The sequence below is a fragment of the Penaeus vannamei genome, chromosome 12 (assembly GCF_042767895.1).
Source record: "Penaeus vannamei isolate JL-2024 chromosome 12, ASM4276789v1, whole genome shotgun sequence".
NCBI classification, from domain to species: Eukaryota; Metazoa; Arthropoda; class Malacostraca; order Decapoda; family Penaeidae; genus Penaeus; species Penaeus vannamei.
In genome coordinates, this window is record NC_091560.1 from 33,424,655 (window position 1) to 33,449,654 (window position 25,000).

Sequence of the window (25,000 nt, forward strand, 5' to 3'; positions counted from 1 at the left end):
AGTCAGTCTAGACGCCTCCGCCTTATTTAATGAGCCGAGCAACCACTAAATTCTGAGGTGAACGTACGTAGGAGGAGATGGCTGGCTAACCTTGGCCTAGTGTCCCCGCGAGAAACATCTGATTCTGTTGATAAATTCCTTCCTCTTTATATTCGTGTGTTAGTCGATTATGGAGGCGAGATAGAGTGATTGAGAGTGGTTCATTAGTGGACTTTGGCAGATTGTGTGTTAAAATTATCAACACAATATATATATTTGAGAAATGAAGGAAGTTCACACGTTTTTCTCCCCCTATAAGGCTTAGAGGCAAGAGTGTAGTCATATACTGTAAATATATGCATATGTATACCCACACACACACACATATATATTACGATATTATTGTTATTTTCAGTTATCATTATCATCATCGTTATTATTATCATTGTTATTATTATTATTATTATTATTATTATTACTATCATCATCATTATCATTATCATTATTATCATAATTATTATTGGTAGCATCATCATTATCATTATTATCATTGTTATTATCAGTAGTAGTATTAGGCTATTATTATCATCATTATTATTATATACATAGATAGATAGATAGAAAGATATAAGTATACATCCATTTACGTATGCGCACAGGCGAAGTGAAAGTCCCATGAAAGTGACCGAAGTGAGAAAGCCAAGCTTGCTTAATCGCAACATTTAACTTGATGACATGCAAGTTCTGACCCCGGGTAGTTCCTCTTTTGGTCAGTTGTTGGTCATTCGTATTATCGTTTGATTTATTACCAAGCGCAGTATTACTTTTGCTTGAATAGTATTGTTGTATTGTGTCTGGAAATGTCAGATGTGTATAGATGCATGTATGGTCATATATTCGTACACACACGCACACACACACAAAGATAAACACACACAAACACACGCACACACACACACACACAAACACAAACAAAAACACACGCAAACAAACAAAAAACACAAACACACACACAAAGACAGACAAACACACACAAGCACACATAATAGAAATATACAGAGAAAAATAAGATGTAGACAAAGAGAGAGAGGGTAAAGAGTCACAGTGAAGGGGAGTGAAAGGATGCATACAGAGGAAGTCAAAGAAGCAAGGAGGCAGAAGGACACAGAGAAGGGAGAAGGCAGAGAGGTAGAGAAGAAAAAATAGTGAAATATATTATACAGACATATATATACATATATACATATGTATATATATATAGTTTCATATATATACATATATATATATATATATATTTATATATATATATGCATGTATGTATGTATGTATGTATGTATTTATGTATAGATATATAGATAAAAAAATACATATACATATAAATATGCATATACATTATATATACATGTACATATATTGTGATATATGTATAATATGTATATATCATATATACATGTGTATATATATGTAAATATATATATATATATATATATATATATATATATATATATATATATATATATATATATATATATTGCGTGTGTGTCTGTGTGTGTGTACGTAGGTATGTATGTACATATATATGTCTGTTGGCGTGAATGAAGTTGCCTAATATCGTTAATACACATAATAGACATCTGAATCCATGCGGCTTTCGGTGAACCCGGGTTGCGTTCCCAAAAGCCAACAACAATCATATATCAACTGGGATGATTGGATTGGACGGGATTGCGCGTGGGATTGGCTGGTCACAGTGCCTTGTATGAAGTGTTGATGGTTATGAAAAAGAGATTGTGTGTGTGCGTATTCATCACACGCGCGCACATACACACACACACATATACACACACACACACATACACATACACATAGACACACACACACAGATATATATATATGTATATATATAATATATATACATATGTATGTATATGTATGTATGTGTGTGTCTATCCATGTATATATATTATTTGTCTATTATATACATACATACATACATTGTCTATAGGTGTATAATATATGTATACATATATATACATATATATGCATTTACATACATAAATATGTATGTATGTATATTTGTGTGTGTATGTGTGTGCGTGTGTGTGTTATATGTAGGTCTGTATACATGCACGGTGTTTGTCGAAAATATTAAGATTTTCCGGCAACTCGCGGAAATGACATGGAAACTCCCACCTGTTTCTAGTAGCCTTGCTCGTCTTGCGAAGGTCGGTTAGAATTTAGCTATCAAGGAGAAGGAAGCTTCTATCACAATTAAATTCTTATTGCAATAAAATCCAATTGTTTTGAGCAAAATAAACCAGCACCAAACTTAAACGAGAGAGAAAATGTTGACAATATTCATCTGTTGAGGAATGTGGTCGGTACCCCACTCCCACTACCTCCCCCCCCCACTATACTCCCAATGCCCCCCCCCCCCAGTCTCTACCCACCTCTGGATGGTGCCTTCCTGCCTTCCCTACCCCGAGGGCACGGCCACTGCGGGCATGAATGGCAGATATAAGTAGAAAGGGAACCGCGGTGGGTATACTGGAGGAAGGTAGCAGGTTTTGGATAAAGATTTGATCTCCATACTATATTTTGTATCTTTATGTTCATTACCCTACGATAAAAAATAGATAATATAGACATTGCTACTTGTCTAAGAAAAAAACAAGGAAATTACTTAAATTACTTAGGATAGCAAATTTATTACCGACGTGGAAACCGAAGCCAAAAGTCTATGGGCAAGGTCGAAGGAGACTGCGCGAGGAAAAGGGAATATAGGGAGAGGTGGAAGAGGGGGGGGGAGGGTAGGAGATGGGGCAGGATTACTCGGCGGGTCTCGTAGGTCCCTCGCCAAGCACAGTCTAGAGGAGCTGTTAGCGCGAAGGTGCAGCACGTCCTAATGCGTTATTGCGTGTGCTGTTGCGTGTGTTTCCTTCTCCGTTGGTGCTGGTGCGTTGGTGTGTCGGAATAAGTGAAAGGAGAGACATTCGCAATGGAATACAAAATTGGTGAGTGTGTGATTATCGTGAATGAAAAATACGTCCAAAGAGAAATTAAATGATTGCAAGAAAATAAACGAAGTTATCACTTCAGATATCGGAAAAAGGTGGATATTGTTTCACTCGAAGGAAATTAATTTTTTGTGTTATTGATAGCAAAACGCACTGTAAATATACAACTGCATATTACCCATTCCACAAGAAAAGTACAGAATATACATAGAAGTAATTATGCTTCCACGAAACTACGGAAGAACAAAATGCATTAGATACATAGTCTGTACGAGGGACAAGGCCTGCTGTGTATGTTTAGTAGCCTTAAATCACATCTAATTGAGACCAGCACGTAGGCATGGAAGTGCGTGTGTCTGACCTTGCCATAGCCAAAGCCCGAGCCAAATAACCCCCCCCCCCATTTCTCTGTACTTCCAGACAACTGGGAAACACCAGACCCGAACATAACCTCGATCCAAAATGACACAAGCTACAGCGTCTCTTGTAACTACGACTACATACCGACAATTCCGGAAACGAGTGAAGGTGAGTTTTCGTTTCCCTAAGCCTATGCGTAGATGGATATTGGCTAAGTAAACGCTATCAACATCTATGAGCTTTGTTGGTCTCTTGAAATGAAGCCTTATCGATATAGAAACGGATATTATTGCTGTTTATCCGTATGCTTATGTTTATATGATTTACAGGTTATATGGTTATGGCCGTAGGGAATAAAAAAGTGTTATTGGAATTTTATATGCTCAAAGATAAGTCTTATTACTATTATTGTTTTTTACTAGACATTTTGCCATATTGTATTCAACAGTATCAAAAGCAGTTACAGTGTATTACAAATACTATTATTTAAACCTTTACCGTCATAAATTGTGATGTTTGGGTACCTGTACTAATTTTACTATAAATTCCTTTATCACATCAAAGACAAAATTGTAATAGTTCTGTTTTCAATCTATCGTTTATTCTACTTTCTTGGATAGTTTATATTCATTACATATTGAATAAGAACATGGCCTGAATATGTATATTATCCGAATTACATTGCAACTTTTATTCGTGAAGCCACCCATTTCAAAATGTATATTATACGTTACAAAGCATTCATAAAATATAGTAATGTTTTTTTTCCACAAGACTGTCTTTTTATTGTTTCCTCATTTTTTATCACTGGTAAATTGACCATAAATACAGTCCGTTAAATTTCATTGTCGTTATCATCGCCGCCGTCCTAATTATTCGTTCGGAAGTCAGCCATTCAATAACTGTAGCTGTAAATCATTTTCATTCCTATATATTTTTATTTGGCGTTATCACCGTCACCCTGTATTGCCGACAACATATTTCTTAGAGGAAATTCTTCCACGGGACATGTTTTTTTTTATCCTACTATCTTCACAGAACAATGGTGTGTTCAAGCAGCTGATTTATGTCAGTGATAACATCAAATAAAAGTAATGATTATGAAAAAATATATATATTGCCTCCCCTCCTTTCTCTCCCACCTCGCTCCCTCCCCTACTTCATCTCCTCGCTTCCTTCCTCTTGTTCCTCTCTTCTTCTTCCTTCTTTTTCCCTTCCTTTCCTACCTCTTTTCTCCTTACTTCTCTTATCCTTCCTCTCTCCCTCTCCGACATCCTGGGGATCTTCCCCCTACTCCTCTCTTCTCCCTTTCACCTCTCCCCCCCCCCTTCTCTCTCTTCTCTCCCCCACCTCCATCCCCTTCCCCTCAGCTTTCACCCCCCCTCCCCCTTTCCCTCGCCTCCTCACCCCATGCCCCATTCTTCTCCTCTCCTCCTCCCTTCTTCTCTTCTTCTCCTACAAATGAATATATACTTCTCTCCCCCTCTCCTTCCTTTCCCTTCTCGCCTTCTCCATTCCCCCTAATTCTCCCTTATTTTCTCAGCTTTATCACCTTTCCTTTCTCACTTCTTCCTCCTTCTTTTCTCCACTTTCTTTCGCTCTCCACCACTTTCTCACTCTCCCTTTCCCCTTCCTTTCTCCCTCGCCTCCTCCCCCCTCTTTTCCCCTCTCCTCTCGTGCCTTCCCTTTCCACTTTCACCTGCCTTCTCCCCTCTCCCCTCTCCCCTCTCTCTCTCTCTCTCTCGATTCCTCTTCCTTACTCTCCCTATCCCTTCCTCCCTACTACCACCCTCACCTCCTTCCCCTTAGATTTTCCCCTTATCTATTCCCCTCTCCCTTACCTCGTCCCACTTCTCTCGCCCTCGCCCTTTTCTCCTTCCTCTCTCCCTTGCCTCCACCCTTTCTTCTCCCACTGCATCATCTCCCTCCCTCTCCACCTCACTTCCTCCCCAATCCTTCTTCTCTCTCCCTCTCCCCCTCCCCTATCTTCTCCTTTCTTCCCCCATTCCTCCCCCTCCCTTTCCCACAACCTCACTCCTCCCTACATCCATACCTCCTACCCCCAACACCACCCCCTTCTCTCCCCCACTCCTCTCCTCCCTCTCCCCACTCCCCCCCTTTCCCCTCCACTCCTAACCTTTCTCCGCATCCCCCTCCCCTACCTTCCCCACTCCCCCACTCCCCCACTCCTCCCCCGCACGGAGCATGACGCATCGCTTATCAATTTGTACCGGAGAATGATAAGAGAAGGAAGTAACGCTGATAACAATATTTGAGGGAGAGAATGGCCGAAAGTTGGCGATTTCGTTTCCTTACTTGTTCATCATCATTGTTGTTGTTCTTGTTATCGTTGTTGTCATATCCCTTTTCATCATTGTTATAAGCATCATTAGCTTTATTATATTATCATTGTTATTATTACCATAATCATTATCATTATTTTTGTAATCACTCGTATTTCTAATCATCATTGTCATTATTGTTGCTGTTGTTATTATCATTGTCTTTTATAGCTATCATCATTAGCATCATCATTCGTACATCTATTTCTGTTGTATAACTAACAATATTAATTGAAGGTGAAACGGTATTAAGCCAATTATTCTCCTTACTATAAAAAAAACAAACTTAAGGCTTATGAAAATATCCGGATAATAAAGAAACATCAGACAACGAACATATTACCTAATTTTTGCCATCAAAATAAAGCTGTCTCAAATAAGTTCATTAACTTTCTATTTCCAGCTTTGGGAGACTTTGGCGTCTCGATGCTGACCTCAGGAGTGATTCTGACCATCGCTTTATTCGGCCTTTTCGCTGAACAAGTTTACTATACTTACACCACGTGCCACAAGGTCTTCAGAAGACATATCATCTGGATTACTTCAGTCTACCCAGTAAGCAAAGGTTTCGTTTTCTCTGTTTCGTGTTTTGCAGTTTTCTTTGGAATCATTTTGATCTTTGAGGTGTTTATTTTTTTGTTGTTTGTTGTTTGTGTTTTAGTAGCATTTCTCGACACGTGGTTGTGCACTCGAAATATTAGTGTTCGTAAAACGTCGTCAAAATCAGTGTTTCCGATATGGACTAGGTTGTCAAGTAGTATATATTACTACTAAACTCGGGTGTTTTAAGGTCAGTGTACAATATGGCGCTTGTGCTGTTTGCAGTCAATCAAATGATGTCGCTCTTGTCAATAAAACTAAGACAAAATATGTTCAGTACTCAGAACTTTATAACAGGATCAGATTACATAAATGCAATCGCAAAATAAGCACATTATAACTTTAATCCTGTTTTTCCTGGTTTTTATGATTTCTTGGTGCAAGTGATACTGATTTTAACCGATTTGTTTTAGAGTGATTACAATTTTATTACAGAAGTGATTATTTTAGTGTCTATCTTATCAATTTGATTCACAAATGTGATATTAGTCTTCGTTATATTAAAGACATTCTTAATTCATGATATATTTAATCTGTAACCAGTTCATTAGTTAACGGTTTCCTAATACCATGCACAACTAACTCATCAATATTCACCATATATATATATATATATATATATATATATGTGTGTGTGTGTGTGTGTGTGTGTGTGTGTGTGTGTGTGTGTGTGTGTGTGTGTGTGTGTATATATATATATATATATATATATATATATATATATATATATATATATATATATATATATATATATATATATATATATCAGACGCATCATTACTTGTGTTATGCTATTCATTAATCTTAACGTTAACCAACATTCATTAACTGATGCTGTTGTTAAATTACTCATCGTTTATTCATGTTGATTTCTTGAAGGTTATGACAATGATGAGTGTGATCGCCACAGCCATACCCAGGGCAGACTCACTGTGCACAGCTGTAAAAGTCACGTAAGTAGGAATCTGTGAATTTAATGTGTTTGAGAGAGAGAGAGAGAGAGAGAGAGAGAGAGAGAGAGAGAGAGAGAGAGAGAGAGAGAGAGAGAGAGAGAGAGAGAGAGAGAGAGAGAGAGATGGAAAGTGAAAAAATAAAATAATAATAATACTCTAAAAATAAAAAAAATAAAATACACATATCAGAATCTCAAAAATTTACCCCAAAAATCTTAACCCATTAACAACCCGCTTACAATCCCAACTCACACCCCATTCACACACCCAACTCACAACCCATTAACACACAGGTACATGTCCATAGGAATCAGCCACTTCACTGACCTGACCACAGGCATGTTCGGAAGTGAGAAGGCAATGCTGGCTTACCTCGAGGGCAGGCCACTGAACCTTCAAGTTGGACCTTGGTGTTGCTGTATGCGGTGCCTCCCTTCGCCCCCCGTGAACAAGTAAGATTGTGGTTGGTGATTGCGTTGTTTCCCTTTGGTGTGATTGCTGTTCGTTGCAATGACTGTTGAGAAGTATGATTGTTGGTGACTTTTTTTTTCGTTGATAAGGATGATTGCGTTGGTGATTGCACTGTGATTGGTGGTAAGTTTGGTTGTTGGAGAATGTCGTGATTGTTGGTAAGTGTGATTGTTTTGACTCTTAGTAAAGTATGAGTAAACGAGTACTATTATGACGCTGATTGTTATTTCACGTTAACAAGAAAGATTGTTGATGACTTGTTTTCCCGTTAACAAGTAAGAGAGAGAGAAAGAGAGAGACATTAAGAAAAAGCAAAGCAAGATGTGGAAAGTGAGAAAAATGAAAACACAAAACTCGCTATTTTAAGACCTACAAGAAGATTGTTGTGCTGACAGTTGTCCTTACTGGCTCTCGTCCTCATATTTTTCGTCTAGTTTCAAATCACTTATTGTTATATTTTTCCTCAACACCATAATATAAATCTCTTAATTTTCAATCATGATAAATTACTCAATCAGTTATATGATTACAAATTTCTTAATATGTTAAATTATCCTAATAAATCTTTTTGTCACAGATTCACAATAAACCGCTTAATTAGTTAAATCATGATAAATATTTTAGATTATCATAATAGATTTCTTAATCAGTTCAAAAATGTTGAATATCTTAATCAGTTAAATGATCATAAATATCTTAATATATTAAATTACCATATTAAATCTTTGTCACGTAAGTTCTCATAATGAATCTCTTTATATGTTAAATCATTAAAAATATCTTAGTTAAATTACCATATTAAATCTCATAATTACTTAAATTATAATAAATGTTAATTAGATTACCAGAATAAATATCTTAGATTATCATAAAAAAAAATCTTATTTCGTTAAATCTTAATAAATCTCATTGTTAAAAACTCCAAATTAGTTAGGTTATGTTAAATTTCTTACATTATTTTAAATCTTTTAGTTAAATCATCATAAATCTGTTATTTCGTTAGATTAATCAATAAATATCTTAGTTGAAATATGATGTCTCTCAGGGAAATTATAATTTACCTCATAGTTAAATTAAGATAAATCTCATAGTTGATTAGTAATAAATCTCGAAGTTAAATCATAACAACTCTCATAGTTGATTTAAAATAAATATCTACGTTAAATCATAACAAATCTCATAGTTAATTTAAAATAAATATCTACGTTAAATCATAACAAATCTCATAGTTGATTTAAAATAAATATCTACGTTAAATCATAACAAATCTCATAGTTGATTTAAAATAAATATCTACGTTAAATCATAACAAATCTCATAGTTGATTTAAAATAAATATCTACGTTAAATCATAACAAATCTCATAGTTGATTTAAAATAAATATCTACGTTAAATCATAACAAATCTCATAGTTGATTTAAAATAAATATCTACGTTAAATCATAACAAATCTCATAGTTGATTTAAAATAAATATCTACGTTAAATCATAACAAATCTCATAGTTGATTTAAAATAAATATCTACGTTAAATCATAACAAATCTCATAGTTGATTTAAAATAAATATCTACGTTAAATCATAACAAATCTCATAGTTGATTTAAAATAAATATCTACGTTAAATCATAACAAATCTCATAGTTGATTTAAAATAAATATCTACGTTAAATCATAACAAATCTCATAGTTGATTTAAAATAAATATCTACGTTAAATCATAACAAATCTCATAGTTGATTTAAAATAAATATCTACGTTAAATCATAACAAATCTCATGGTTGATTTAAATTAAATATCTACGTTAAATCATAACAACTCTCATAGTTGATTTAAAATAAATATCTACGTTAAATCATAACAACTCTCATAGTTGATTTAAAATAAATATCTACGTTAAATCATAACAAATCTCATAGTTGATTTAAAATAAATATCTACGTTAAATCATAACAAATCTCATAGTTGAATTAAAATAAATATCTACGTTAAATCATAACAAATCTCATAGTTGATTTAAAATAAATATCTACGTTAAATCATAACAAATCTCATAGTTGATTTAAAATAAATATCTACGTTAAATCATAACAACTCTCATAGTTGAATTAAAATAAATATCTACGTTAAATCATAACAAATCTCATGGTTGATTTAAATTAAATATCTACGTTAAATCATAACAAATCTCATAGTTGATTTAAAATAAATATCTACGTTAAATCATAACAACTCTCATAGTTGATTTAAAATAAATATCTACGTTAAATCATAACAACTCTCATAGTTAATTTAAAATAAATATCTACGTTAAATCATAACAAATCTCATGTTGATTTAAAATAAATATCTACGTTAAATCATAACAACTCTCATAGTTGATTTAAAATAAATATCTACGTTAAATCATAACACCTCTCATAGTTGATTTAAAATAAATATCTACGTTCAATCATAACAAATCTCATAGTTGATTTAAAATAAATATCTACGTTAAATCATAACAAATCTCATAGTTGATTTAACATAAATATCTACGTTAAATCATAACAAATCTCATAGTTGATTTAAAATAAATATCTACGTTAAATCATAACAAATCTCATAGTTGATTTAAAATAAATATCTACGTTAAATCATAACAACTCTCATAGTTGATTTAAAATAAATATCTACGTTAAATCATAACACCTCTCATAGTTGATTTAAAATAAATATCTACGTTAAATCATAACAAATCTCATAGTTGATTTAAAATACATATCTACGTTAAATCATAACAAATCTCATAGTTGAATTAAAATAAATATCTACGTTAAATCATAACAAATCTCATAGTTGATTTAAAATAAATATCTACGTTAAATCATAACAAATCTCATAGTTGATTTAAAATAAATATCTACGTTAAATCATAACAAATCTCACCAGTTCAAGCGATTCCTTAACCTTCCAGGACCCGTATCCGCATCGTCCGCTGGTTGTTGTGGCAGATGCCCTACACACAGGCCATCTACTTCATCATGACTCTCCTGTGGTCCGTGGCTGAGAGCGAGTCCGATGGCACTGTGAGTTGAGAATGTTTACTCTTGCGATCTGCGGCTGGTTCTCGTGTGCTTTTCTTGTTCTTTCTGTGTCGTTTTGCTTTATTTGTTTTCTCTGGTCTCCCTCTCTCTCTCTTTCTCTTTCTCTTTCTCTGGTCTCCCTCTCTCTTTCTCTTTTTCTCTTTCTCTTTCTCTTTCTCTCTCTTTCTCTTTCTCTTTCTCTCTTTCTCTTTCTCTCTCTCTTTCTCTTTCTCTTTCTCTTTCTCTCTTTCTCTTTCTCTTTCTCTCTTTCTCTCTCTCTCTCTCTCAATCTCTTTCTCTCTCTCTCTCTCTCTCCATTTGTTTACCAAATATGCAATAATAGCGCCTTTCATCCAGTCTAATATTTCAACATACCACAAGGCTCATAAACGATATTGATATTAATACTATAAAACCTAACAACCCTAATGCTCTTTTCCTCTTCTTCGCAACAGGTCGATCCGAACGAAAACTACCTGTGGCTAAACACCCTTAACTTCACCTCGTTTATCTGTGGTGTTTATGCCCTCCAGATCATGGCAGAAGCAGGAACGGTACCTCTGGAGGATTATAACTACAAGGTAAGTCTTATTTTGTTTTCGCTTGTTTGTATGTTTGTTTTCGTGGTTATTTATATTGTTTAATCGGTTACTTTAATGGTCTGATGATTGTTTTTGTTTGATTTTTTTTCTTTTTTTTTTATTCATTCAAAAAACTGATGTTTTTAGATGTTTTTGTCGTTTTTCAAAATCTTTATTCACCCCAAAGGGATATCTTTCTTTGAACAGACGCTTATTTAAACAAACCACAGGAAAAACTCTAAGGTTACCATGTTAAACGCCCGCACTCACTCTCTCTCTCTCATTGGCAGCGAAAGTCGTTTTCGATGAAGACTCTCGTCCTTGTCACTAAGTTGCAGGGCTTTGTCTTCGACATCATGGCGACCTACAACGCCTTCCCTTGCATTAGCCCTTACATTTCCCCGCGCGTCTACAAGCAAAGTAAGTCCGGGATTTGTTTTTGTTTTTAACCAAGAAAGATAATGTCTTGGTGATCGTTTTTTTCTGGATAGTATGTCGCAGATGAATAGTTGTCTTAGATAAACATAGTGAAATTGGATTGGGGTTTGGACGCTCTTCCTTAGGTAGAATATACTGAACGTAAATGAAGAAAAGTTTATAAATATGTGTGTATGCAATTATGCATATTTATGAATTAATTTATATACGCAAATGAGTCATTTGCATTTCATTTAGCTATATTTACACAAGTTCTCTCAGTTTAAATGTTCTTTTTTGTGTTCCAAACGAACGTAGACTGGAAATAAACGAGTTTGTAGTTCCACGATTAATCATTTCTAGGTGACCCTTTGTCTCTTTTAATGCACGTCATTTCAATTGGTTCATGCTAACGTAGATTAACCAGAAACGAGTCTATTTCTAGATCACGAATTTTTTTTTTTTTTTTCGTAATGTACATAGAGAGATAGATACAGCAAAAGAGATTGATAGGTAAAGAGATGAAGATAGAGAGATGGATAGATACTGATATAATTAAATAGATAGATTGCTTATACTGCATGTGAATTTCTATTTATAATAAATCAGAACCTAAATTCACTAACCGGCATCTTGCCCCCCTCCCCCCCAGCCGTCGAAAACTGCATATACCTGATCGAGATGATGATCCTCGGGCCATACACCTATTGGCAGTTCCACGACGTAGCTTTCATGACCGCCAACCCGAAGGAACCGAGACACCTGCACGCGAGAGACTCCCCGAAGGAGGTCGGCATCACCACCATCTCGAAGTCGCTTCAGGCTGAAGGTCCTGCTGTCGGAGGAGGACCTCCGAGGGACCTTCAAGGACCTCACGAGGACCACTCGGCTTACGTCGATTTGTCGGCTATTGTGTTGCCTCAGACGCACACTCGAAGTAGCACGTGTGTGGCAGAGCAGCCCAGGAAGTCAACGATCGAGTATAGTCATAAAATAAGAGAAAATTTGGTCTAAATGTTGATTGAATTTTTAAAAAATATCAAAACTCTGCTTCTGGCCAGTTGTAGTTGTCAATACGCTTCGCATAATTAGAAAAAAAAATAGACGTTGAAATCGTTCGTGGATGTTTGACAGATTTTTTTATCTGTCGCTTTCACGACGAAAACGTCTGATTCGGGTGTCATTTTTAAAAAGTACAAGAGAAGTTATTCGATAGATTGTAAATGAGCTTGCGTATTCACACATGTACTGAATAATGAATCCAGTACAAAAAGTACAAAGTACCTGGCCACTGCCTTCTTGCCTAGCATGGTATGTGCGAAATGCCAATGGCAAGAAACTTCAACTGCCATAATATATTTTCATTTCTATATATTACCAATGAAGAGAATAATGTGGAACATAGCGAGTATAAACAAGAAATAACATTGTTAGTGTCTATTTCAACGTATGGTTGACTTGTTATCAGTGCTCACAGTCGGCCATTTACACACCGTATCATTCGCATAAAGATGAATCAAACTTCATCTATGTAACATAATTTTCTAAAACTGACTGAAATCAAATTTCAGAAAGAAAACTATGATATTATACTATAGCAGTTGCCATATATGATGTGGAAGAATTGTGTATTGCCTCTAAGATTTTACATTAAATGAGTTTTCTAAACCTTGGCTCATAAATAAACATCAGTGCAAATTGTGGCAGTCTTTGATATGATGCCTTGTGTTACCTTATTATCTTTATCCTCTAATAACAAAAATAAGGTAATACATAATGAAACTCTAATAAACACAATAAAGAATATTACTCCTGGCATAATTTCAGTATAGTCCCCGCACTCTCTTCCGCAGAATGAAGAAAAGTTTATAAATATGCGTGTATGTAATTGTGAACATCTACGCATGCATTTATATAGATATATAAACAGGATATAATGATGTATAAAGAAGCTCTAGGGTATCGTAAAGGTACAAAGGAGGTACAATGATGTGGTGGGGGATGAGCACAGCTGCTAGGGAAAGTGTTCAGGACAAGTTCTTCCTTGCGAAATGGTGCGGGGAGTGAAGTTCACCCTGCGGGACGTCTTCACAGAGCCAAGGCTGACCTGGTTCCGTTCTGACCTCTATCAATGGAGCGGTCAGTTTTGCTCTGGTGGGCTTGAGTCATACCTTGGACCACAAAGCGTGGGTCTGGATCAGTTGTAATGTCTCTTGATATTCTTTAGTGGTTGCTAAAAAATGTCCGAGTGTGGGTTCAAGGATAGTTTCTTGTACATCCATGAGATATTTATCCCTGATATATACAGATATAGATGGGCATTCGTTCGTGTGTGTGTATATTCATACATGACATGATCCCCGACCAATATTTATCTTCATAAAAAAAAATCATAAATTAGTTTCGGTATTATTTAGTCCCCCTTCACTTTTCTTAAGTAAAGCACGTGAGATGGGGAAGAAAACGGTGACGTTGCATTAGAAAGGTTGGATGAAAATAGGAATTATGTATTTCTTAGATCCTAATAAAGAACTCTTTATTCAATATATGAATTTGTTACATGATTTCAGTTTCCTTTGTTATCGTCTGTCAAACTAAAAATCGATAACTCTACAGATGGAAAAGCTTTTCCTTGAATGGTATGTCTGCTGCTAATGATGATAATAATAGTAATAACTTGAAGTACTCAAAGAGCGCATACCTCCGCCAAGCAATAGGGTTATTGATGCAATAAGAAAAATCCTGGATCCGCATTATGATCCGGATCACTACTTATGGCATCTAAGTTGGGCCAAGACACACCTCTGGTAAAAAATTCATAAAACTTTTTGAGTTATCCTGCTTACAAACGAACAAACAATACCCGGATCGACACCAAAATTGAGGGACATCTAAGTTAAGCAAAGAAACACCTCAAGTAAAAATTTATAAACATCTGTTTACAAATCTTTGAGTTATTCTGCTAACAAACTAACAAACTACACAACGTGACCAAAAACATAATCTCCTTGACGGAGGCAATTATGATAATTATCATTTTTCATCATTGTCATTATTCTTATTGATATCTTTAAAATAATAATCATGATAATGGAAATAACGCTGATATTGATAATGAAAATAATGATGATAATAATGATAATAATAATAATAGCAAAGCTGAAAATAATAATAATAAAGAAAAATGGTAATAATAGTCGTAGTAGCAGTAGAAGTGGCAGTAGTTGTAATATTGATATCAATAATACCAATAATGACGATAATAATAATAATAATGAGTATAATAACAATAATCGTATGAGAAAATCTATATAGTTTTGTGTGCTCCGTATATTTTGAAGCAGTTCTCTGAATCCTCCTTCTCTAAAAGCCTCTAATAACGGCACACTATAAGGCAGACCTACGGAACACCATTAAAAGCCCTGGGTTGCTCCGTAATGGCCTCAACAGCCCCATACTGTCCCCTTTGCATCTCGTCGACTAATGGGTTTTCTGTGGACATCCCTTCCGACCTCTCTATCTGTGGCGTCACCGTGATCTGGGAGGTCTCCTGGCGCGACGTCCCTCCTTCAGCATCCCCGACGATGGTGATGGATGTGGTGACGCTGACGGTGTCTCCCTCGGCTTTGTGCAGGTCCTCGACGTCCGCCGGGTTGGGCTTGAGGAATTCGTGGCTGTGGTATTGCCAGTACGTGTAGCTCCCGAGTACCATCATTTCGAAGATGTAGAGGGAGTTCACGATGGCTGGGGAGGAAGGGGAGAAGAGAGGGAGATTCTGTGGTTATGTTGATCAATATTTTTTTGAAAAATGGATAAATGGTGAAAGTATTTTGAGTTATTAAAGGTTAGAAATATATGTACAATCTGTGAGGCAAACATTTTTTTCTGCCTTTCTTTTCTTCTCTGTTTTATTAACGGCATTTCGAGATAATCTTAGTACACTAGGAAGCTTTTTTATGACCTACATTTGCTAAAGAAATCAAAGTGAAGAAGAAATAAAAAAGAATGAAAAGGGGGAACTGTAGATAGGAAAAGACAAAACTTTTCAGTCTATTTCTTCTCAGTGTTATGATCAATGAGGTCGAGATTGGTGCAATATTTCTCCCTAAATTATTTCTATTTTCTGTGTATTACCTTGTTTATTAGTAACCCCTAGGCTGGATCAAAATGTCTGTTTAACACACACTAAGCACGTTATTGACTGATTAGTACATGAATTTAGGTCTTTCTTTACACTTCCGTCTCTAATTTTCTCTTTCTCTTTCTCTTCATCCATCCATCCATCCATCCATCCATCCATCCTTCCTTCCCTTTCCTTCCCTTTCCTTCCCTTTCCTTCCCTTACCTTCCCTCCTTCCCTTACCTTCCCTCCTTCCCTCCCTCCTTCCCCCTCTGTCCACCTCCCTCTGTGCTGGCGCAGCGGTAAGGTGCTGGTCTAGCAATCTCGCGGACCTGCGTTTAATCCCACGCCCGGCCAGTGAGTGGTAACCCCGGCCACTCTGCACACAAGGGGAGATTTGGGCAAAATAAAACAGACAGTATGTCACAGCAAAGAATATCCATTGTAACAAATGGAATTAAAACTAAATCTTAAATCTCAAATCTTAAATCTCTCCCTCCCCCCTTCCCTCCCTCCCTCCTTCCCCATTTCCCTCCCTCCCTCCTTCCCCCCTACCCTCCTTCCCTCCTACCCCCCCTCCCTCCCTCCCTCCCTCCCTCCCCCCCTCCCTCCCTCCTTCCCCCCTTCCCTCCCTCCCTCCTTCCCCCCTTCCCTCCTTCCCCCCTTCCCCTTTTCCCCTTCCCTCCCTCACTCTCTCTTAACACGCAGTCACTCTGGTCCTTACTTATCTTATAGACCGCAGGGGAGAGGTACGGGGCAACGCAAGGAAAAGCATTGTAGTTTCCCATGATGTCGAAGATAAAACTCTGCAGGTTTGTTATCAAGATGAGGATTTTCACCGAGGTAGACTTTCCCTGGAAGGATAAAAGAATAAGGGAGTTGAATATGGGATGGAATGTTGATAAATTATTAAGGAAGTGAAGAATTAAGGATAATTTGAGTGGATGAATAGCATTTGAATGAATAGGTTTTACAGGTCTTTTATGTATTTCCAATTAAGACTCTACTATCGTACATTGTCTGCACTGAAGGTTTCCATTCATGTGATTTCCCTTTTGGAGCCTGTCGTGTTTTTGGTTTGTATGTTTGTTTGTTGTTATGATATTTCTTTTCTTAAAATTTCGTTGTCATAATTCTTTATGAATGGCCTCTTATCGAACTGAACTAATACACATCGTTGGTTTATATGTATTTGCTTATTCTTCCTTGCTTTCTTTTTAAAGCTAAGCAAAAAAATAATAATAATTTGCTTTTTGCCTAGAGTCATTGCCCCAAGAAGAACCTGCACAAAAACTCTCCAGATATTTTTTTTATTTCGTTTGCGAAATTGATTAACAATCGAAAGCAAGTCAGCAGTATTGTAAAACAAGATAACCACGCATATTTTGAGGGAAAGGTTGATCAAGATAAATACTAAACACTTCGCATCATCTGCAATAACTGGAAATTATCTTCATCAACGAACGAAAGGAAGAGCTTCGTTGATATGTGGGATCCACATGGGGTGTAGTGAGAACCACGGAACCATGTGTATGACTGTTACTTTTGTCTCACTAATGCTGTTGGAGCCTCGAAGACCAAAGGAAAGTTCATTGAATACCGTGATCGTTCTTCTGCTCGTCGGCCAGCACCACACAGTGAGGCTTTACACGTTCCTGTTTTCTCTTCGTTACTTGATTTGGAAGACATCGGCGTTATAAAGTGTCCAGACCACTGAATCTCCAATATGCGCCTATAAATACTCCTAGAGATATGAATGTAAACAACACTGTATGACAGTGCCAAAGCGACTGCAAGGCCTTGAGCACCGATCCTGATTTTTGCTCAGAAACAATCGCCTCTGCGTTCTTTCAGGCAGAATTGATCGATTTGGTAATAGATTTGCACCTCCTCAAAGAATCGTCTGTACGTTTAGCCTCAATGCTAAAAGAAAAGAGAATGTTGAAAAGTGGGACAAACATTTCTTTTATCGAAGATCTGCCGAGTTTGTACCTTTCTTTTACGATGAAAATTGTGTCACCATGTTTCAGGCCTATTAGCAGTGTTGGGCCTTAATGATTATTTGCCTGACAATTAGCGACTTTTCATCGATAGCTCAAAACGGAGCTTGAAATGTGTTTTACAACATAACACCAATGAATATGCCATTAGCCCATTCATAAGCGGTTAAATAACATTATGATCCCACTATAAAATTAAACAACTGGGTTCTCTGTTGTAATTTCAAAAGGTCAATATTCTTCTAGGGCTACTTTCTTTGTTTCTGGAGCTGTGCTAAATCTCAACATTCGGTAAAAACTGACTGGTCTTTAAGAATTTCACTGAATGAGAGAGAGAAAAATGTTATTTCTGAACCTCTCATATTATGTGAAATTCCCTTTTCACCTTTCCACCTTCGCATATCAAACATGGATTATTCAATAAGGACGGGAGCGGGTCTAAAGGATTTTCTGGTGGGGGCGCAGGGGGTAACAACAATAAATCTGGGAGGCCGCCACACTATATATACAGGGGGCAATTACGAAGTCAATGACCATTGGGGGGTACACGGGGTGGCCAATCAGATTGTTGGGGTGGGTTCCCCCCGTGCCACCATGGAAGCCCCGCCTCTGAATAAGGATGTTTGCTTGAAATACATATGCAACACATTTCCTAGTTTGAGTGATAAGAAATTGAAAGGTGGTAAGAAATTGAAAGGATCCCAACTTCATTATAGTCATGATATCAGATGAATCCTACGCATGGGCTTCTTTACGGGGTTTTGGTTGAGAACTTCCATGGAAATCTCAAATCTAGTAATTACAAAGAACTGTCCAAAATATGGCCTCCAGGGCTTATGAACAAATATGCGCATCAAAGTCTACTACATTTACAGTCATCTAGGCCAGTTTTCGGAAAACCTTGAGGGTGAGAGCGAATAGCAGGTTAAATGTTTTCATCAAGACACCCAAATCAACGAAGAAAGAGATTGTTGGGACAAGGATATGACTGTTGACTACTGCTGACTTGTCGGTGACTTCTGCTTAAGTTTTGACTTTTGGCCATAAAAATCATGTAAACTGACATGATAGATTTTTTTCTTGTGTTTCTTCAAGCATTCTTTAGTTTTTTTTTCCATCTAGTATCTAAATGATTAGTTTCTACTCACTCTTTTTCGTTTTTTTTATATTGATACATATGACATATACAGTACTGCTTTACTTTTTCCCTGAAAATTTGAGTTTCAGTTGCAAGAGAACTAGAGCCAATGAGAGGAAATAAATGTGATATTCGAGATCGCCGCCCCTGAAATGTCTAAAATTAAGTCTTATATCTCTTGCAACAAAGAAAAAAATGTAAACTTGTGTTAATAGTAAGATAATAAAGGAGTGAAATATTCATAACACGTGAATAATATCAGTTAATAATGATAATATAAATTGATAACGACACTGCAATACTAATAGATAAATCAATTAATACAAACATGGTTGAACTGCTCTGTTTATAAGTTTATTTTTGTAGAGTAACGGAAAGAAATTCAGAATGAAGATTAGTCTAACCCTTGGAAACATAATTATAATTTGTGTAGAACGAGGTATGTGAATTAATTACGTAATGGAGCGAACCATATGATCGACCCTTACTTTCAACCAGATTAATATGTAAATATCTGTAATCATTTAGAGTAATGCCGCTTCAATCAATATGTCTTAACTCTTCACCCACATCATCTGTTTATCAAAATAACATTTTTCATTTTGCTTTGATTTTGCTCTAGAAATGTTGAAATGTCTTTTTAATCTCACTTAATGTTAACTATTAATAGAGAACTGAAGACGTTGACAATGAAATATTCACCAGACAGAGAAAGTCAACTGAAGAGGACTTTTTCAGTAATTTTTGCAGATCTTTGAAGCATAAATAGCAGTTAACCCCGTGGACACATATGTAAACACACAGAGACAGACGAACACATTAACACGCATACATGTACACGCAAACATGAATACTTATACAAACAAACAAAAATATATACACATGTTTAGGCACAGACGCAAACACACACACAAACACAAATAAAGACAAGCAAAGACACAAACAAACAAACACGCCCGCTCCCACAAACACAAATAACAACAAGGACAAACACAAACACTAATAAAAACAAGCACAAACACAAACATACAAACTCGCCCACTCCCACAAACACACACCATAAGACACCTGACTCTCCAAAACACTTATACCACCCTTATACCACCCTTATACCACCCATACACCGCATTACCTTATAGTTGTAGAATTCTAGATGTCCTTTGGAGAAATAGAGCAAGATCTGCAGACCGTACAACCCGCCCATAAAGGAAGCAAAATTGAAAAGATTGAGCCACAGAAAAACGCCATTTGGATCGACCTGAAAAATTAAAGGGGAAGTTATTTTTGTTTTGATTTTGAGTGCATTGGTTTGTATGATTATTTTATGTCTATGGAGGATGGAGGATGGAGAAAGGTTAAGTGATGGAAGTTTTCAGAATGTGGTAATAATGGTAATGCTGGTAAGTATTAGTAATGATAATGAATATTGTTATTATTATCATTACTGTTATTATTATCATAACTGTTATTATTACTATAATCATTATTGTTATTATTACTATTATCATTATTGTTATTATTGCTATTAGCATTATTGTTATTATTACTATTATCATTATTGTTATTATTACTATTAACATTACTATTAGTATTATCATGATAGTGACAATAATGGTAATGATGATAATAATAAAGATAAAATAAATAATAACAATATTAATGATAATGATAATCAGACGAATAGATAACCGTAATAAAACTGCATTTCGGTTATTTGTCAGTGTGATGAGGAACTCTTGACCAGTTCGAATCGTTCCCATTTAATTTCATTTCTTATTGTGAATGTTTCCTTATATATGTGTATATATATATATATATATATATATATATATATATATATATATATAGAGAGAGAGAGAGAGAGAGAGAGAGAGAGAGAGAGAGAGAGAGAGAGAGAGAGAGAGAGAGAGAGAGAGAGAGACAGAGACAGAGACAGAGACAGAGACAGAGACAGAGACAGAGACAGACAGACAGACAGACAGACAGACAGAGAAATAGAGAGAGAGAGAGAGAGAAATGTTAGCCTATCATCACTGCCATCATAGAGCAGTGGGAATTATTTCACACATAACTGTAAGTAGCACAATAAAACATGAACCGGATTAATTTATATTGTAAATTTACCAGCTGTTAAAGTTAGGATAAAACTCATTATTTGATATCCTTTTTTTTTTTTTTTTTCTTAATGCAATTATATACGAGGAGCCATAGAGGATAATTGATACTTAACAAAGAACTTGAGAGAAGTGTGTATACTTGGTGTGTGTGTGTGGGGGGGGGGTTATTGAGTAAAATAAATTATCCTTTTTGGCCTGCCCTTAATGATGAGGAAAAATGTACGCTTTTTTATTGATTAGTGTTATATGACATGCATACACACGCTTATATATGAGTGTGTGTGTGGGTATGTATGTGTAAATATATATAAATATATATATATATATATATATATATATATATATATATATATATATATTTATATATATATCTATATATATATATATATATATATATATATATATATATACATTATATATATATGGTATATATATACAGTATATATATATATATATATATATATATATATATATATATATATATATATACATATACATATGCATACATATATACATATATATACATACATATACATACATATACATTCATATATATATATATATATATATATATATATATATATATATATATATATATATATATACAGTATGCGTATATATATATATATATATATATATATATATATATATATATATATATATATATATATATATATATATATACAGTATGCGTATATATATATATATATATATATATATATATATATATATATATATATATATATACAGTATGCGTATATATATATATATATATATATATATATATATATATATATATATATATATATATATATATGTGTGTGTGTGTGTGTGTGTGTGTGTGTGTGTGTGTGTGTGTGTGTGTGTGTGTGTGTGTATGCGCGGCTTCCTTCTTTTTCTCTTTTTTTCCGACGCGGCTCCAAACCAAAGTTGTCTCACATCTCCCAGCGTCGCCATGTTGCCAGCGATGAGGACGAGGAGCGCGAGGTAGTAAGCAGCTTGAGTGAAGGGCATCTGGTCGCACAGCCACAACACCAGGCGAATATTAAACCTGAAAGTGAGAGGGAAATTAATCGAATATTAAGCCTGAAAGTGAGCGGAATATCGGAATATTATGCCTGAAAGCCGGAAATTCAGGCGAATATTAAGCCTGAAAGTGAGCGGGAAATGAGTCGAATATCAAGCCTAAAACCCGGAAAATCAGGCAAATATTTAGATTGAGAGTGGGAAATGATGTGGAAAATTTGCGGAATGAAAGGAAGATGATAAAGAGGGAAAGAATGTGGGTTATATTTCTTTTCTATCCTTCTGTTTTAACGTTGTTTCGTATATGCGTCGATTATAATTCAATTTAACATCATTTCGTAAAAGACAAAAAAGAGAAAGAAAGAAAACATAAGGTCATCAGTAATTATCATAATAAACATTCGGAATCTATATTACCAAGTCAAAGAACAAAAATTCATAGAGAGTCATCGCATTCTGTTGAAACTTAAGCCTCCGAAAGCCACTTACTTCGACACATCGGGCGAAGGGAGGCATTTGCAACAGCAGCAGGTAGGCCCGACTTGCAAGTTGAGTTTGCTGCCTTCTGTCTTTGCAAGCATCACCTCCTCACTCCCAAACATGAGCACGGTCAGGTCGCCGAAGTGACTGATGCCGATTGACATGTAGCTGTGAGAAGGGAGGGGGGGGGTGCTGAATTATCTGGCAATTGTCTTACACAGAGATACATGCATGCAGACACACATACACACATACACCAACACAAGCACAAGCACACACGCAGACGCGTACACATACACGTACACAAACTCGTACACACACGCAGACAACACGTACACATACACACACGTAGGCACACGCAGACACGTACACAAAAAGCATACATACACACACTTTTTACGCCCATTTCGCAACGATTGGACAGAAATTGAAAATAAGTCTTTCATCGAAACGCAATATCAGATATGAATGAACTGACAATCTACCTTTTTCCGATTCAATTTTTACTTCAGTCCCATGCAAGGTTTCCGATTAATAGATAGGAACAATACCTACACTAATCCCGCTGAAGTGATGTTTGATAAGAGCTTATGTTGCTTCATGATTCGAGTTCATTGTCTAAATACGATAATGCGATTTCCATGATGATAGGAAACACAAGGCATCTACAAAGAATAATAATTGAAATATTAACAACTATATCACACACCACATAAACAGTATATCATATATATAAACTGTTTATATCACATAAACAATATATATCATATAAACATCATATGAAATCGATTTTGTTTAACACATAGCATATTATTTTTCATTTCCATGAATATAACCGCAGAAAAATATCCAGTATGAGTAAAAAAAAAAAAAAAAAAAAAAAAAAAAAAATCCCTTGCGATTTCCGGGTAAAAGTAAGTTTCAGATCGGTTGTCAAAGGCTTCATTACTTGTCTTTGGGTGCAGTAATTGAATTTCAAATTTCTTTGGAAATAGTTCATACATATATGTGTATAGGATTGTGTGTGTTTGTGTATGTATTTTTTACCTTCGCAAAGGTGGTTATGTTTTTGGTAGCTAGGGTTACCGTTAATCCTAAAAAAAAAAGTCTTAAAATGTTTTTATTTTAATATCATTTTTTTAATGTAAGGCCTTATAAAGTCTTCAAAATGGAAGTGTTTCTGTCGCAGGTCTTACAGTCTTACATTTCCCAAAGGCACATCCTTGTTCTCGCAAATGTACATATATCTGTTGGCGTCAGCCGGAAACTGGCGCGCCGTCGCGATCCACTCACTTGCGGCTCTCTGCGCGGCTTCATCGGAAATCATTTGTAAACATTAGACCCTGACCTTTGCTGATCGGCGCGACCATTTACTTGAGGGCCGTGTGGAAAAAAAAAAAAAAAAAAATCTGGTGCGTAATCTATCCGAGAGCCTGTGTAAAAATCATCATCTTGGTCACTGACGCGGCAAGCAGGTTTACCCATTATGGGAACGTGTGTAATTAGCGACACGTGGATCCAGGTCTTTAAAAGAAATGAAATGTCCTGAAAAGTCATAAAGAGATCTTCAATTCCATCAGCGTATTATCTGCATGAACCTTGGTAGCGTTGATTGGTTTGTTCGTTGGATAGTTGGTTTGTAAGATAACTCAGAAAGTTATGAACAGAATTTTATGAAAGTTTTTCCCAGAGGTGTTTTGCCCGACTTAAATGACATGAAATTTTGGTGGTGATCCGGGTCATGGTCCCGAACCAGAAATTCTTATAAAGGATTTAACTTGAACTTTTTGGCACTTTATTTATTATTATTACCATAATGATTATCATTATCATTAATGTGATTCTCCAAGTATGAATATTTTCATTGCATCAAAGATCCCATTGCCTTGACGGAAGTATGCGCTCTGAGTGCTTCTAGTTCTCTTCAATTTTTTTTATTTTTCTTTCTTTCTTTCTTTCCATAAAACTTGAGCCTCATCTGTCATTGTTGCTTATTTGCACTGCGTATACCTAAACAGCAAATCTCTCCTTTTACCATTGTTATTCTGTTAACTTGTACATAAACTTTACTCTTTTTATCCTCCCCTTTCCTATTATATGTGATAACGGCACCTCTTATTATTCCCAGGGGAGAACCAATGCAGTCTTTCCTAACGATCTTTCTCTAATAACTTTGGTGTTGGAAAAAAGTTGAGATATATTGTTCCCCAAAAATAGAAACGAAATTAGCAAAATATTTTTTCTAGAGTCCGTACCAGGTGATGATGCAAAAAAAAATCGAAAATGCGAAAAATATCGATAATGCAAAAAAAACTCGATAATTACTTACATGAT

At 35.6% G+C, this 25,000-nt stretch overlaps 2 protein-coding genes across 2 annotated transcripts in view; one reads left to right on the plus strand and one right to left on the minus strand.

The window, feature by feature from the left end:
* LOC113828114 (organic solute transporter subunit alpha) overlaps positions 1-14,778 on the plus strand; it is a 19,301-nt gene extending 4,523 nt beyond the window's left edge. Inside the window, exons 3-10 of the mRNA XM_027381054.2 lie at positions 3,417-3,524; positions 6,102-6,253; positions 7,178-7,251; positions 7,545-7,703; positions 10,679-10,790; positions 11,243-11,368; positions 11,659-11,788; positions 12,438-14,778. Of these exons, the coding sequence (XP_027236855.2) occupies positions 3,417-3,524; positions 6,102-6,253; positions 7,178-7,251; positions 7,545-7,703; positions 10,679-10,790; positions 11,243-11,368; positions 11,659-11,788; positions 12,438-12,799 (1,223 nt within the window). The 3' untranslated portion in view covers positions 12,800-14,778. The remainder of the gene's footprint in view (positions 1-3,416; positions 3,525-6,101; positions 6,254-7,177; positions 7,252-7,544; positions 7,704-10,678; positions 10,791-11,242; positions 11,369-11,658; positions 11,789-12,437) is intronic.
* Positions 14,289-25,000, minus strand: part of LOC113828116 (organic solute transporter subunit alpha) — a 13,446-nt gene continuing 2,734 nt past the window's right edge. Inside the window, exons 4-9 of the mRNA XM_027381055.2 lie at positions 24,996-25,000; positions 22,676-22,834; positions 22,100-22,211; positions 20,176-20,301; positions 16,630-16,759; positions 14,289-15,529 (exon numbers count right to left, since the gene is read on the minus strand). The exon at positions 24,996-25,000 is cut by the window's right edge and continues 69 nt beyond it. Of these exons, the coding sequence (XP_027236856.2) occupies positions 15,186-15,529; positions 16,630-16,759; positions 20,176-20,301; positions 22,100-22,211; positions 22,676-22,834; positions 24,996-25,000 (876 nt within the window). The 3' untranslated portion in view covers positions 14,289-15,185. The remainder of the gene's footprint in view (positions 15,530-16,629; positions 16,760-20,175; positions 20,302-22,099; positions 22,212-22,675; positions 22,835-24,995) is intronic.